A 12747-nucleotide genomic window follows, 5' to 3' on the forward strand; every position below is an offset into this window, starting at 1 on the left:
CTTATGAAATTGCAAACAAAATGACAAATTAAATTCAATACTGACAAATGTAAATTATTGCATATTGGAAGAAAAACATAATAGAATTAGCACAATGATAATAATCAGACGTGAAGCAGCAATTAAGAAAATAAAAGTAGAGGTGCACAAGTAGAACAGTGTGATACAAATCTAGAGATGTTATAATTCACTCAGCAGACCACAATTGCATTTGTTTACATTTCAAAAGCTACATACCTGCATTGGAGAAGGTGGCGAGGACAGCAACAAGAATGATCCCAAATGGTACTTTGAATAAGGAAGCATTAGACAAACTCTAATCAAAAATCCTAAAAGTGAAAATGGTGAACATAAACAAAAAAAAACCCAGGTGGTCAGTCAGTATCTGTGGAGAGAACAGAGAAGTTAACATTTAAGAAGTTATCAGATCAGGAAAAATGAACGAGCATTTTAATAAAGGGGAGGTCAGAATGAATGACCTGGAACCTGCTTAAAAGAAAACCAGGAGCTCGGTAGATGACAATCTTTACACCAGACAATAGAAAGAAGCATTGAAGAAATGAAAGACATTAGAGAAACAAAGAACATTCTTGGTGTGGACCTGGTTCTCTTACCCAGTCAGGGTCAGTAGACCCCCACTTTATTTTCTCCAATTTTGACTGGGGGGGGGGGGGGGGGGGGTAGAGTTTCTGCTGGAGCACAACTCGCCCGAAGTCAGCCAAGCCAGTGTAAAAGATCAAGGAATTTCAACAGCAAATTACATCCAGCGCAAATCGAGTTTCCGTGATGTTTTATGCTAGTTTAAAAAACATTGTGCTGGCCCTGCCCCCAAAACTGGCCACACCCCCCAATCTAATTAATCAACACAGCGAGTTCTGCTAATTTGCGGCCCTTCGAAGACGCTGTTTCTTTATAAGTGCAAAGGCACTAGTAAACATTGTTTAATAGTAAATGAAATATTTTATATTTAAAAACTAAGAAACTGACTACCCCAATGAAACAAGTTAATGGTTCTCTATAGATTTTTCAGTTACTCACAATCAGATTACTCACTGGTGGTGGACTGGTTTAAAAATGCTTATTTTTGTGATAAGCCCATTTTCAGTTGTATTAATAAAACTGCACCAAGTTACCACTCTTAAATACATCCAGGAATATTTTTTAATGCAGGGGGAAAAAAACCATAGTCTAAACATTGCTGGATTGCCATTGGTTCATGGAAGATTTTACATTTGCGATTATGCAATTGAGTGCGAGCAGAAACTTGAACCATAAAATCAATTTGGAAAACCAGTGCAATTTCGAGCACAATTTGCACCCAGATTGCATCCAAAATGGAAACTCTACCCCCAGATCTATTTTCAATGTGTTTTATCATCTCTTCCTTGGGTTGCTTTAGCTAGTTACGCATTCTTGGTTTCGCTAATAGTTTGTTTTTGAAATACTTCTTCCTGTTTTCCATTGTAAAGATCTGTTGGCCATCTCCAATTTCTCTTTTCATTTAAGCTAGTTAATTCACCAATATTTCACCTTGTGTTTTCCCCTCCTCCTTGCTCTCTTTGTTCAGATTCCATTAAAATGCTCTTGCAGTTCTAGTGAAGGTCTGTAATTCTGAAGCGTTAACTTGGACAAGCTCAAGTTCTACAATCTAGGAAGGCGGTCAAGGGAATCTTAGAGGTATATAGAAGATACTAAAATACATAAAGCAGAGGTGTCTGAATAACTTTGGCCTCATGTATAACGTCCATGTCTTCATGATTTGCATCGATTTCAATCTACTGATCCAGATCAAGCCTCGTGTCCAGATTTAGAATTATCCAGCAGAGTATCAAGCTTCCAACTCCACAACAGTCAAACAGCAGAACCCAGCAAATAAAAACTGGAAGTGCAAATAGGACTGATTTGCTTCGGTTTAAAGACTCATTTGCCAGCACTCCAGGCCACAGTTTGATTATTTTGGGGATAAAGGCTATAACTAGAGTTTGAGAGACTATAAACCAAGTGAAACTCAAGATATTAACCAATTTCCTTTTACTCAATGCCCAGCTACATTTCTATTTCATATAGCTTGAGCTTTACTTTTTCCTCAAGGGAAGAAGTTGCCTATCATCTCTCTGCAGCACAAATTCACTGAACCTTCAACCTCCAGCTAGGTTCTTTCAAACCAATATGCAGAGTGGCTTCCTAAAATATTTTTTCCAAATTCATTACTCTCAAGTTTTGTTAAGTCGGTTCTCAGTTTTTTCCTGAAGACAGCAATTCCTGCAAGGATACAATGGCACAGGCGTAGGCAGCTCGTTAACCTTGCCCCAATAGACATTCTTCATTCATAAGGCTGGACAGCAGCAGGCTATTCATACAGAACAGGGGGGAGTAATAACAATAGAGTTCGACTTTGCCCTTCGCCAACACCCACACTTAAGTACGTCACTAGAGAACAATCAGGAGTGGGAACTCTGGCTGATTTTTCTTTTCTCACTTTAGGAAGAGAGGCCAAGCTACCCCCCACCACTGTTCTGGTTAAGATCAATTAACTTTGTACCAAGCAAGGATCATTAGGGACCCTCCTGGTCTGTGTACCTCATTTATCCCACTGATCCTCCAGGGAACTCCACTTGGAAATAAGAGCAAATGGAGTGCATTTTATCCCTGGAGACAGTGTTAATGCCAACAGTCTGTTGAAATACTGGGACACAAGCCAGTCAGGACATGGTGTAACAAAACACATGTTTTTAATATGAAGAGGGGGAAAAATAGTCTCCATATCTATTCTGTATGAGAACGATAGCAGTCTTTCCTAGATTGGTAACTTAATTAGGTTGAATATTCCTTTCATTGTACATCATATTCCTCTCCTCCCCTCCCCTCCCTCCATTTTAATTCTAAATGTCAGAATTTAAAATTAAATCTAAATTTTTAGAAAATACTTTTTTTTGGGGGGGCGGGGGGGGGGGGGGGGTGGGAAAAAGAGAGAAGGGGGCAGTATAGTAACTGGGCTACAAAGATAGGTATGCAGTCAGGCTGAAATCTCCAAAAGATTAAATTTAATGCGTCAAGTATCTGCAAAGTCCAATTAAAATCACTAATTTATATATTTTTAAAATTTGCAATTGCCTATTTTGTTTTGATCATGCACTCAGCTCGGTTTTTAAAAAAATAGTTAAACCAACCAGAATTATTGGAAAAGGTGAAAGACAGCCAAAAATGAATTTAAACAGGGAAAAGTTGTTAAATATAAAAGTAGGACACAGAACAAAATATTACATTTAATAAGTTTGTTTTTATTAAAAAATTGTTGCTTCCAAAGGAATCTTTATTGAATGGTATAGCTGTCTAGAAATACAGGTATACAAAGATATGAGAACGACAGCACCTGGTGGTCAACAGCCAGTACAGTAAAAATACTTCAAACAGATGTTAAAGCTTTAAACCAGAAGAAATTGAGAAATGTCCTGCTTGGTACAGAAGGCTCAAGGTACATATTCAATAACTGAGTTAAACCCCGATATAATGTTCTGATCACAGGGGTTGCACAAGGCATGAAGCACAGCTGCAGCTAATATAGAAAACCATTTTAATGGTTACATACTCAGCATAAATGTACTACATCAGTTTCAACTGTGATGCTTACTCTTGTAATCAAATTATAAGCCGTGTCTAAGGCACTTTCTGAAATCTCGGTTCATAACTTCAGATGCAACTCTGGTTAGGACAAAGATTGATATGATTCTATTTGTACGATTTTGAATCATGCAGCATCTGGTAGCTTGTGTAGACCAGTGCAAATATTTATTTCATGGATTTCCAAAGACCAAGTGTGCATCATCTCATATTTAAAAATAGTCTTTCAGGATGCTGAAAAACAATTTGGAAGTGAAGTAATGTGGGATCAGATTGTGGGGTTGTGGCTAACCAGAACGTTGCCTTATAGTGTTCATCAGTGCTTAAGTCTTGAATGGTATAATACAAAAAGGCCAAATACCATTATACAGCTGGGTCCATCCTATAAAAAAGTTTTCAGCCACATTTAAAGGGTAAAATTGTTATCACCATCAGAAAAAAGTGTTTGAAATACTGATGTCCACTATGTAGGGCAATAGTATATGGGAAAACAAGAGTAACATCGAATAGTTCAAACACCATTAACACATTTAAAGTACAACGTGTTGACTTCCAGTGTAGCTTTTAAACACCAATAGTTGTACTTACTTCAAAATGATTTGTGCAAATTATCTGAACACCAAGGACCATTGCTACCTTTAAGACCCCCCCTAGCAATTTGAAGAAAATAAAATTGGTTTTTTAAGTTCAAGAAGTTTATTGAGTGACATGAGTGAATGCATATTATAAATGATACAAGTAAATGAAATTACATTGTGTAACTGATGGTATTTCAAGGAGACTTCTGTGCAGCTAAATTTGGGTTATTTACTATCCTGTTTATGATCTGCAATCACTGGTTACTCAAAATATGTTGGCACTAACAGAGTCTGGGTCAGTCCTTGCACTTAACTCAACACACTCAAGCTAACCAGATACTGCAGGCCCGACAGACTTATTTCAATTTCTCTTTCCTCATTATAAAACTTGCTTCCGCAGCTCCAACATCGGTCACAGTTTGGTCTTTATGCAGCAGTCAGCTGCAGACTAATAACATGATAAATTCTATGCCATTGTCCACAAAATTATATATGGGAATACATGTTTATTTGTACATGTAAGCATGCATAGTAAATACACAAGACTCCTCCCAATCCCACCCTAATGTCTGGAATTTACCCCGGTTTCCAGAGAAAACCAAATTCAGGTGCTATCTCAGTCAAAATGTGCTCAATTAGTACTTGATTATCAAAGACATTTTAGGAAAGCCATTGTATGGATACAATTTGCAGGGTGCGATATGTTGAGACAAAAGAAAATTAAGACGCAAGAGGACAATGGCTTATATGACTTTATAACTTGCCAGTTTAAAAAAAAGGTAGGAGAGAATCCGAAGTCAGCAGTTTAGAAATCATTCTTATCCTCAAGAGGCTCTTAGTCAGAGAAGGGCATGCCGTGCTGACTATGAAATGGCTCTACTCTCCCTGGCTCGTTTGTGTTTCATTAAGATCGCCCCCTTTACTGTCAACGTCATCATCCGAGAGTTCAAGAGCAGTGCCCTCCAGCTGCAGTGCACGCCTTCCTGTTCGACTGGTGGTAAACGTCAGAGCACTCCCACCTCTCCTAGAGAAATGGAACAGGAGTTGTAAATACCTCACTGCTAAATATTACAAGTCAGTGGTGCATAATTACAGCACCCATTTTCTGTTGGACTTTAGTAAACCAGACATAGCTATTTGCCATCAGTATCAAGACACTATCAAATAGATGGCCAGAGTTTTGGATCCATCCATTCGATGGGCCACATTTTGAAACAGCCAAAAATGAAACACAACTTGGTTGAGGAATTTGGCTTTTTTACAAAGTTAAATAATGACCAGGTTTGTACTGTGTTAGGGCTTGTACAGCAGAGGACCGAGTGATACTGGGGTTTAGCAGAAAAGTCCTTTCATCTTTGGAACCTGGGTGAGATACCTGCTCAGACCAATGGGATGAAAATCTCTTCCTCATTGCTTGCAAGAAACATTTTCTGTGGAAGAAGTTTAGCTAATTCTAGTGGCCATGCATCCACAGCACATCATTGCTGATATACTTGGCACAAAAATCAGTAAATCACATTCAAATAGATCATAAAATAACTGGTGTGGGAAATGGAAATGCTACATTTGATCGGTTTCTTCAATTTGAACCTCTTTCCCCCCCCCCCCGACCAATTTATAACGACCACAGATTCAAAAATTGAAAGAGACTTTCCCAGTATATATTTGTCCCAAAGCACCAAAAATTGGAGGGGTACAGGCAGGGAGACTAAATACACAATACCATGTTGGGTGTACAAATAGCTCCAGTCAGAGTGGTAGAATGTAGACTTCTGCTGCCACTTGCCAAGTGAGTCACGCCAGATTGATTTGAAATAAAGTTGCTTGTAGTGAAAAACTAGCTTTCAATTATACACACAGCGACAGCAGTTTAGTGGAGACCCAGCACTGGTATTTAAATAGTTTATATTTAACAAGTCAACAATACAGGTTGAATGTCCCGAATCCGGCAAACTCGGGACCGAGGCTGAGCTGGTTTTCATGTTTCCCTGGACTTCGGCCATCAGAAACATGTTCTGAAGTCCAGAAATATCGCAACCTGGGCTCGGGCATTTCTGGAACACATGCGAGTCTGGAAATGCCTGAGCCCGGCTGGTGGCGGAAACGGTGTCCGGATTAAACATAACGGCCCAGTAATTCCGTTCCAAACGCGCGAGTACGGTCGGGGTACTCACGCGTCTGGCCGGAGGAAATGCCGGTTTTCAGCATGCACAGCGCATGCGGGGAAAACCGGCATTTCCAGTCCTCTGAACAAAGGGGTTCAGAGGCACAGCGCGTGCGACTGCACAGGCAGCGCTTGCGCAGTGAACTTCGTCGATTTCATTCATGGATTCAGTGAGGTTAAGTCCTTACAAGTTACACTTGAAAAAAGCATGTGTAAAGTTGCTCCAAGGCTGCAGAGGAAGATATATTTTATCGTGGAGCTTCTGAAAGGCAATATTTTTGTTTGGGAAAGGGAGGAAAGTTATTTTAAGAAATGCTGAGGTAAGTTTTAAAGTTTAAATTTTTTTTTTTTTTTTTTTAAATGGGTTTTCAGTACTGTAGGTAGAAGGAGCAATTGTGGCTGTGTGAATTGAATGTGAAAATGAGTGTTCTAAAATGAGTCATGTAACATTTCCAACACTTTTAAGAAAGAAACTTTTCATCAGTAATAAGTAATTATGTATGTATGTCCGTATATATTCCTTTACGTATATGTATGTATGTTTTATATTCCTTACTTGTGTATGAATGTATGTTTTTAATTATGATTTTCGAATAAGTTACTTTCTCTGAACGTCATAATTAAATACATACATTCATACACATAAGTAAAGGAATATATACATACACGCAAAGGAATATATACAGACATACATACATAATTACTTAAAATATATTACTGATGAAAAGTTTCTCTTAAAAATGTTGGAGTCATTTTCACATTTAATAAACACAGCAAATTCAATTCACATAGCCACAATTGATCCTTCTACCTACAGTACTGAAAACCCGTTTTAAAAAACAATAATAAACTTTAAAACTTACCTCAGCATTTCTTAAAATAACTTTCCTCCCTTTCCCAAACAAAAATATTGCCTTTCAGAAGCTCCACGATAAAAAATATCTTCCTCCGCAGCCTCTGGAGCAACTGTACTCATGCTTTTTTCATGTGTAAGTTGTAAGGACTTAACCTCACTGAAAGCATGAATGAAAGCGGCGAATTTTACTGCGCACGCGCTGCCTGTACAGTCGCACGCGTTTTGCCTCTGAACCCCTTCGTCCAGAGGACAGGAAATGCCAGATTTCCCCGCATGCGCTGTGCATGCTGAAAACCGGCATTTCCTCCGGCCAGACGCGCGAGTACCCCGACCGTACTCGCGCGTTTGGAAGGGAATTACTGAGCCAACATTTTACATGTCAATAAAATGAAAAATTTAACAATTGCACGATTTGCCCCCTCGCATCTGCGACTGAGGGTCTAAGGAGGTGCATTGCGCAAGAGGTCATCGTCGTACGTATCCTCACACTGTTCCCTTTCGGGAACTGTATGAAGTGGTGGAAGGATTTCTGGCCACGTTAACGCTCGTTCCGTGACCACAACCATCTTCATACCAGCCATTAGGGTGGTTAGTCCTATGGCGCGAGGGTTTTACGGGCTACCACAACCCATCCGAGGGGGGGGGGGGGGCCACCCACACCCGCGGACGCAAGTATCCCGCTGGATGTCCACCCAGAATTTATAGTTGGAGCTCCGACTACACTTGCCGGGACTGGCTGGAGCGGGGTTCGAAACCCTACTCCTTCTGGCCCAGCGGCAGGGATGCTTACCGCTACGCAAAAGGCCCACTCCGCGCAAAAGATGACACCCTTACGTTTCCTGCACCTTTTCCCTCCCCGTGACTGGAGCCCTATGCTGCCACTTGAAAGACCAAGCTTTCATCTGTCCTTTTTGCGGCGCCTTGGACTTCTCATTGCCAATGATGAGCAGGCGCTGCACCTCCACTTCATTGAGGAGATTGCTGAGGTCATCAGTTCAATTGTGAGTTCTTTTAATGTCGTGAATTGTGCTCATTCTAGTCATTTCACGTTGCTAATCTGAGTGGGCCTTTGGCGTAGCGGTAGCATCCGCGCCACTGGGCCACACGGCGTAGGGTTTCAAACCCCGCTCCAGACAGTCCCGGCAAGTGGAGTCGGAGCTCCGGCTCTAAAATTCTGGGTAGACATCCAGTGGGATATTTGCGTCCATGGCTGTGGGTGGCACCCCCTCCTCGTATAGGAGGTGGGAGCCCGTAAAACCCTCCCGCCATAGGACTAACCACCCTAATGGCTGGTACAAAGATGGTTACGGTCACAGAAGGAGCGTTAATCACGGCCAGAAATCCTTCCACCACTTCATACCGTTCCCCAAAGGGAACAGTGTGAAGACACGTACGATGACGACGTTGCTAATTAAATAAATGGAATAAAAAAATGCTTTCAGGGCTTTTAAAAGTCCTGAAATCGCTTTAATTCTGTTTAAAACTACTTCAGATTCTTCAAAATAATTTAAATGTTTTTAAAAGTTTATAAAAGTTACCAAAAGCTTCTTAAAAATACAGAAAACCTATTTAAAATGCTGCTCCACATGTAAAAATGCTTTGCAGCTTGTGAGAAGCATTGGGGGCGTGTCCTTTTAAACTGAGACCTCAAGGGGCGTGTCTCACTTGCACAGCGCGCTCCAGGCTTCGCGCTGGCTGCACTCCTGGGCGGCGTGACGTCAGATGCTGCCCGGGATTCTTCAGTTTCAAAATGGAATTCCAGGCGTCCCTGGAGGTGACCGGCAGGCGCGTCGGGTAAGTGCAGATAGGGGGCTTGCACGCGCGGCAAGCCCCCGACCCGAATTACTGCCCCAACATAAGAAATAGGAGTAGGCCATACGGCCCCTCGGGCCTGCTCCACCATTCAATAGGATCATGGCTGATCCGAATCTAGACTCACGTCCACTTCCCTGCCCGCTCCCCGTAACCCCTAATTCCCTTATCTGCTAGGAAAATGTCTATCTCCATTTTAAATTTATTTAATGTTGCAGCTTTCACAGCTCTCTGGGGTAGCAAATTCCATAGATTTACTACCCTCTGAGTGAAGAAGTTTCTCCTCATCTCAGTTTTGAAAGGGCAGCCCCTTATTCTAAGATTATGCCCCCTAGTTCTAGTCTCACCCATCAGTGGAAACATCCTCACCGCATCCACCCGATCAAGCCCCCTCACAATCTTATATGTTTCGATAAGATCGCCTCTCATTCTTCTGAACTCCAATGAGTAGAGGCCCAACCTACTCAACCTTTCCTCATACGTCAACCCCCTCATCTCTGGAATCAACCGAGTGAACCTTCTCTGAACCGCCTCGAGAGCAAGTATATCTTTTCTTAAATATGGAAACCAAAACTGCACGCAGTATTCCAGGTGTGGCCTCACCAATACCCTGTATAACTGCAGCAAGACTTCCCTGTTTTTATACTCCATCCCCCTTGCAATAAAAGCCAAGATTCCATTGGCCTTCCTGATCACCTGCATACTAACTTTTTGTGTTTCATGTACCAGGATCCCCAGATCCCTTTGTACTGTAGCACTTTGCAGTTTCTCTCCATTTAAATAATAACTTGCTCTTTAATTTTTTCTGCCAAAGTGCATAACCTCACACTTTCCAACTTTACATTGCATCTGCCAAATCTCTGCCCACTCACTGTCTATGTCCTTTAGCAGGTTTTTTATGTCCTCCTCACTCACTGCTTTCCCTCCCATCTTTGTATCGTCGGCAAACTTGGATATGTTGCACTCGGTCCCTTCCTCCAAATCATTAATATAGATTGTAAAGAGTTGGGGTCCCAGCACTGACCCCTGCGGAACACCACTAGTTACTGATTGCCAGCCTGAGAACGAACCATTTATCCCAACTCTTTGTTTTCTGTTAGATAGCCAATCTTCCACCCATGCCAGTATATTACCCCCAATCCCATGATTTTTAAAAATCTTGAACCGGGTCATATTACAGGGGATGGTCAGGGATATAAACCCCAGGGAATGGACTGAACCGGGTCACTGGAACACGTTATGGATTCCGTACGACCCTGCCACCAATCGTCCTGGATTCTGGATTCCAGAACTCCGGATTTTGGGCACTCAACCTGTATCACATTATTAACTGCTCAATAATTAATTGAGCATCATGGTCCTGAACCACAGGCCCCAGGCTCATTCGCTAGATCTTGCCAGAGTGAACGGATCTCAATCTTGGGGGAGGGAGGAGTTGAGAGAAGAAACTGGGAGGGGGGGGGGGGGGGGGGGGGGGGAGAGATAGTATACGAAAAATGTGTTTCCACTCCTGATCACATCCAGTGACTCCTGCTGCAAAGCAAGACTTTCACAACCTCAGGACGCCCCAAAGTGCTTTACAGCCAATAAGGTACTTCTGAAGTACAGTCAACATGGCAGCCAATTGCGTACAGCAAGCTCCCACAAACGTGATAATGACCAGATAATCTCTTTTTTGTGATGTTGATTCAGGGATAAATATTGGCCTGGACACCGGGGATAACTCCCATGTTCTTCCAAATAGTGCCGTGTGATCTTTTACACCCACGTGAGCGCGCAGACGGGCCTCGGTTTAACATCTCATCTGAAAGACAGTGTGTAGGTAGATAGTGGGTGAAGACCCAATCAGAAGGGAATATCTCGTCTCCCACCATCTTCCACTCCGTCTGCCAACACTCACTCAAATATATGAATAGGCTTATACGCAATGGGATCTCAGCTAGGTATTGGAGAGGTGCCAACAACCACTAAACTGTATCCAAATACCAGGCAACAGCCTCAGGAAGGGGAAAAAAGGAAAGATGTTTAAAATACAATTGGGAAGTCACACAAGGTGTAAAAAAATGTGGTTAAGCAGTGTGGTCCTAACTTCATCTGAAACTCCTCTAGTTCTTTGAAAAGAAAAAAAAAAATCCATTTTTAAATACAACCTCTGAATACAGCCAGCACTACCTGAGCCTGCTCTTCAGAGTGTTGACCTCACGATTCATAGCCTCGGCAGTCTCCGTGGTATCATCCAACTCCCGCTGAAGTTTCCGGCGGGCTGCATTAGCGCGTGTAGCCTCCTCTTCCGCCTCCTCCAGCTGCCGTTTAAGTTGTTTCATGCGCGAGTTCGACTTCTCCACCTGGAGAAAATATTTAGTATCTCAGCTAATGTGGTTTTTAAAAAATAATAATCAGGTATTGACTGTAAAAATAAACATTTCTATTGCTAACAAATAACGTAGCAGCCCTCCATAATTTTCTGTAGTCCAATTATTCCTTATGCTTCAAAGTGTGAAAAACAGAAGGATGTGAATTACATGGGCCGGTTTTAAGCTGCTGAACTCGGCATTAACGGCCTCGAAATGGGGCCAGTAAATTACAGCAGCTCCAGCCAAAAGCACTTCTAAAAGCCCTTCCTGTATGTGGCCGGAGCATGCGCCTGTAGGTCTCTACAATGCAAATCGGGGTCCTATGATGCATTGCCATTTTAAGGGGCGTGAGCCATGTGGAGTCTGCCTCTATATGATGGCATCAAGCAGCCTAACCAGCGGTCTTTAAATGAGACCATTGCTGGCTGCTCCAAGACTTTTTCCAAGTTAGATTTTTGCAGAACCAGGAGGCGCTGGAGCCAGCTGGCACAGTCCGCTGCCTGAAAATTAAAATCTGCCCCCATCGATTCTACATAGGCTGCACTGTGCAGTTTTGTCCACTTTCTTGCAAGATTAAATGGGGGTCATTTTAAACTTTTGGTTATGAGTGTAAAGCGGGTGATATTGGATCGGCCACAAGTTCAGCAAGTCTAAATGGACTTGGGTGTGGAACTTTAGGAACTTAAATATTTACATGAACATCGACAGGGCTGTCAAAATACCACTGCAAGATGATGGTGGGAAGACTGCAAGAAGTGAATCTTTTAATATAGAAGGTTAATTTTTTTCTCAAAACTTTGTATGACCAGATAGGGGGGAAACAATATTCTACATTGAAGTTATTTTGTTGAGAAATACCAGAGAATGAAAAGGTACCTGTTCTTTGTACTGATCAGCATGTCTGCGTTCATCTTCAACCTGCATGTACACCTCCTTCAGTTTCTTTTCTGTGCGACGCACCAACTTGTTGGCTGCTGCTCGCTCTCTGCAAAAACAAAGTCACCAGCCTAAAAACAATGAAAGCTAGAAGATTGTGAACTGAGATTTAGATATATCCCCAAAAGACTAAATCAAATTGGCACAAATACTAGCAATTACCAACGTGGCTGATTTAAGTGCCGATACACAGCTGTGGCAGCAGAAGTACACATGGGGCAACTGTGGCACCTGGTGAAATCCGATAGCTCACAAATACAATAAAAGATACTCAACAAAAACGAGCAAATTTGTACAACATGCTCAGGGGCACATCCTGCACGTTCAAAACAATCAATCCGATTCCAAGGCACACTGTTTATATTATTGGGTCAGAACAGAGATCATGGATGAAGGAAATGTTTAACTTTTTGCTGTACCTCCATA

General features: G+C 41.9%; 1 protein-coding gene across 2 annotated transcripts in view; it reads right to left on the minus strand.

Moving 5' to 3' along the window:
• Positions 1-3260: 3260 nt before the first annotated feature.
• The window catches only part of LOC147102729 (myosin-10), a 179376-nt gene continuing 169889 nt past the window's right edge, over positions 3261-12747 (minus strand). For both annotated transcript variants that reach the window (XM_085963478.1, XM_085963480.1), the window contains 3 exons: positions 12262-12370; positions 11204-11376; positions 3261-5223 (listed from right to left, as the gene is read on the minus strand). In XM_085963478.1, coding sequence (XP_085819604.1) covers positions 5076-5223; positions 11204-11376; positions 12262-12370 — 430 coding nt within the window. In that variant the 3' untranslated portion in view covers positions 3261-5075. The remainder of the gene's footprint in view (positions 5224-11203; positions 11377-12261; positions 12371-12747) is intronic.

Source organism: Somniosus microcephalus, chromosome 21, assembly GCF_052327205.1.
Source record: "Somniosus microcephalus isolate GS21.2 chromosome 21, FLI_Smic_1.0, whole genome shotgun sequence".
NCBI lineage: Eukaryota > Metazoa > Chordata > Chondrichthyes > Squaliformes > Somniosidae > Somniosus > Somniosus microcephalus.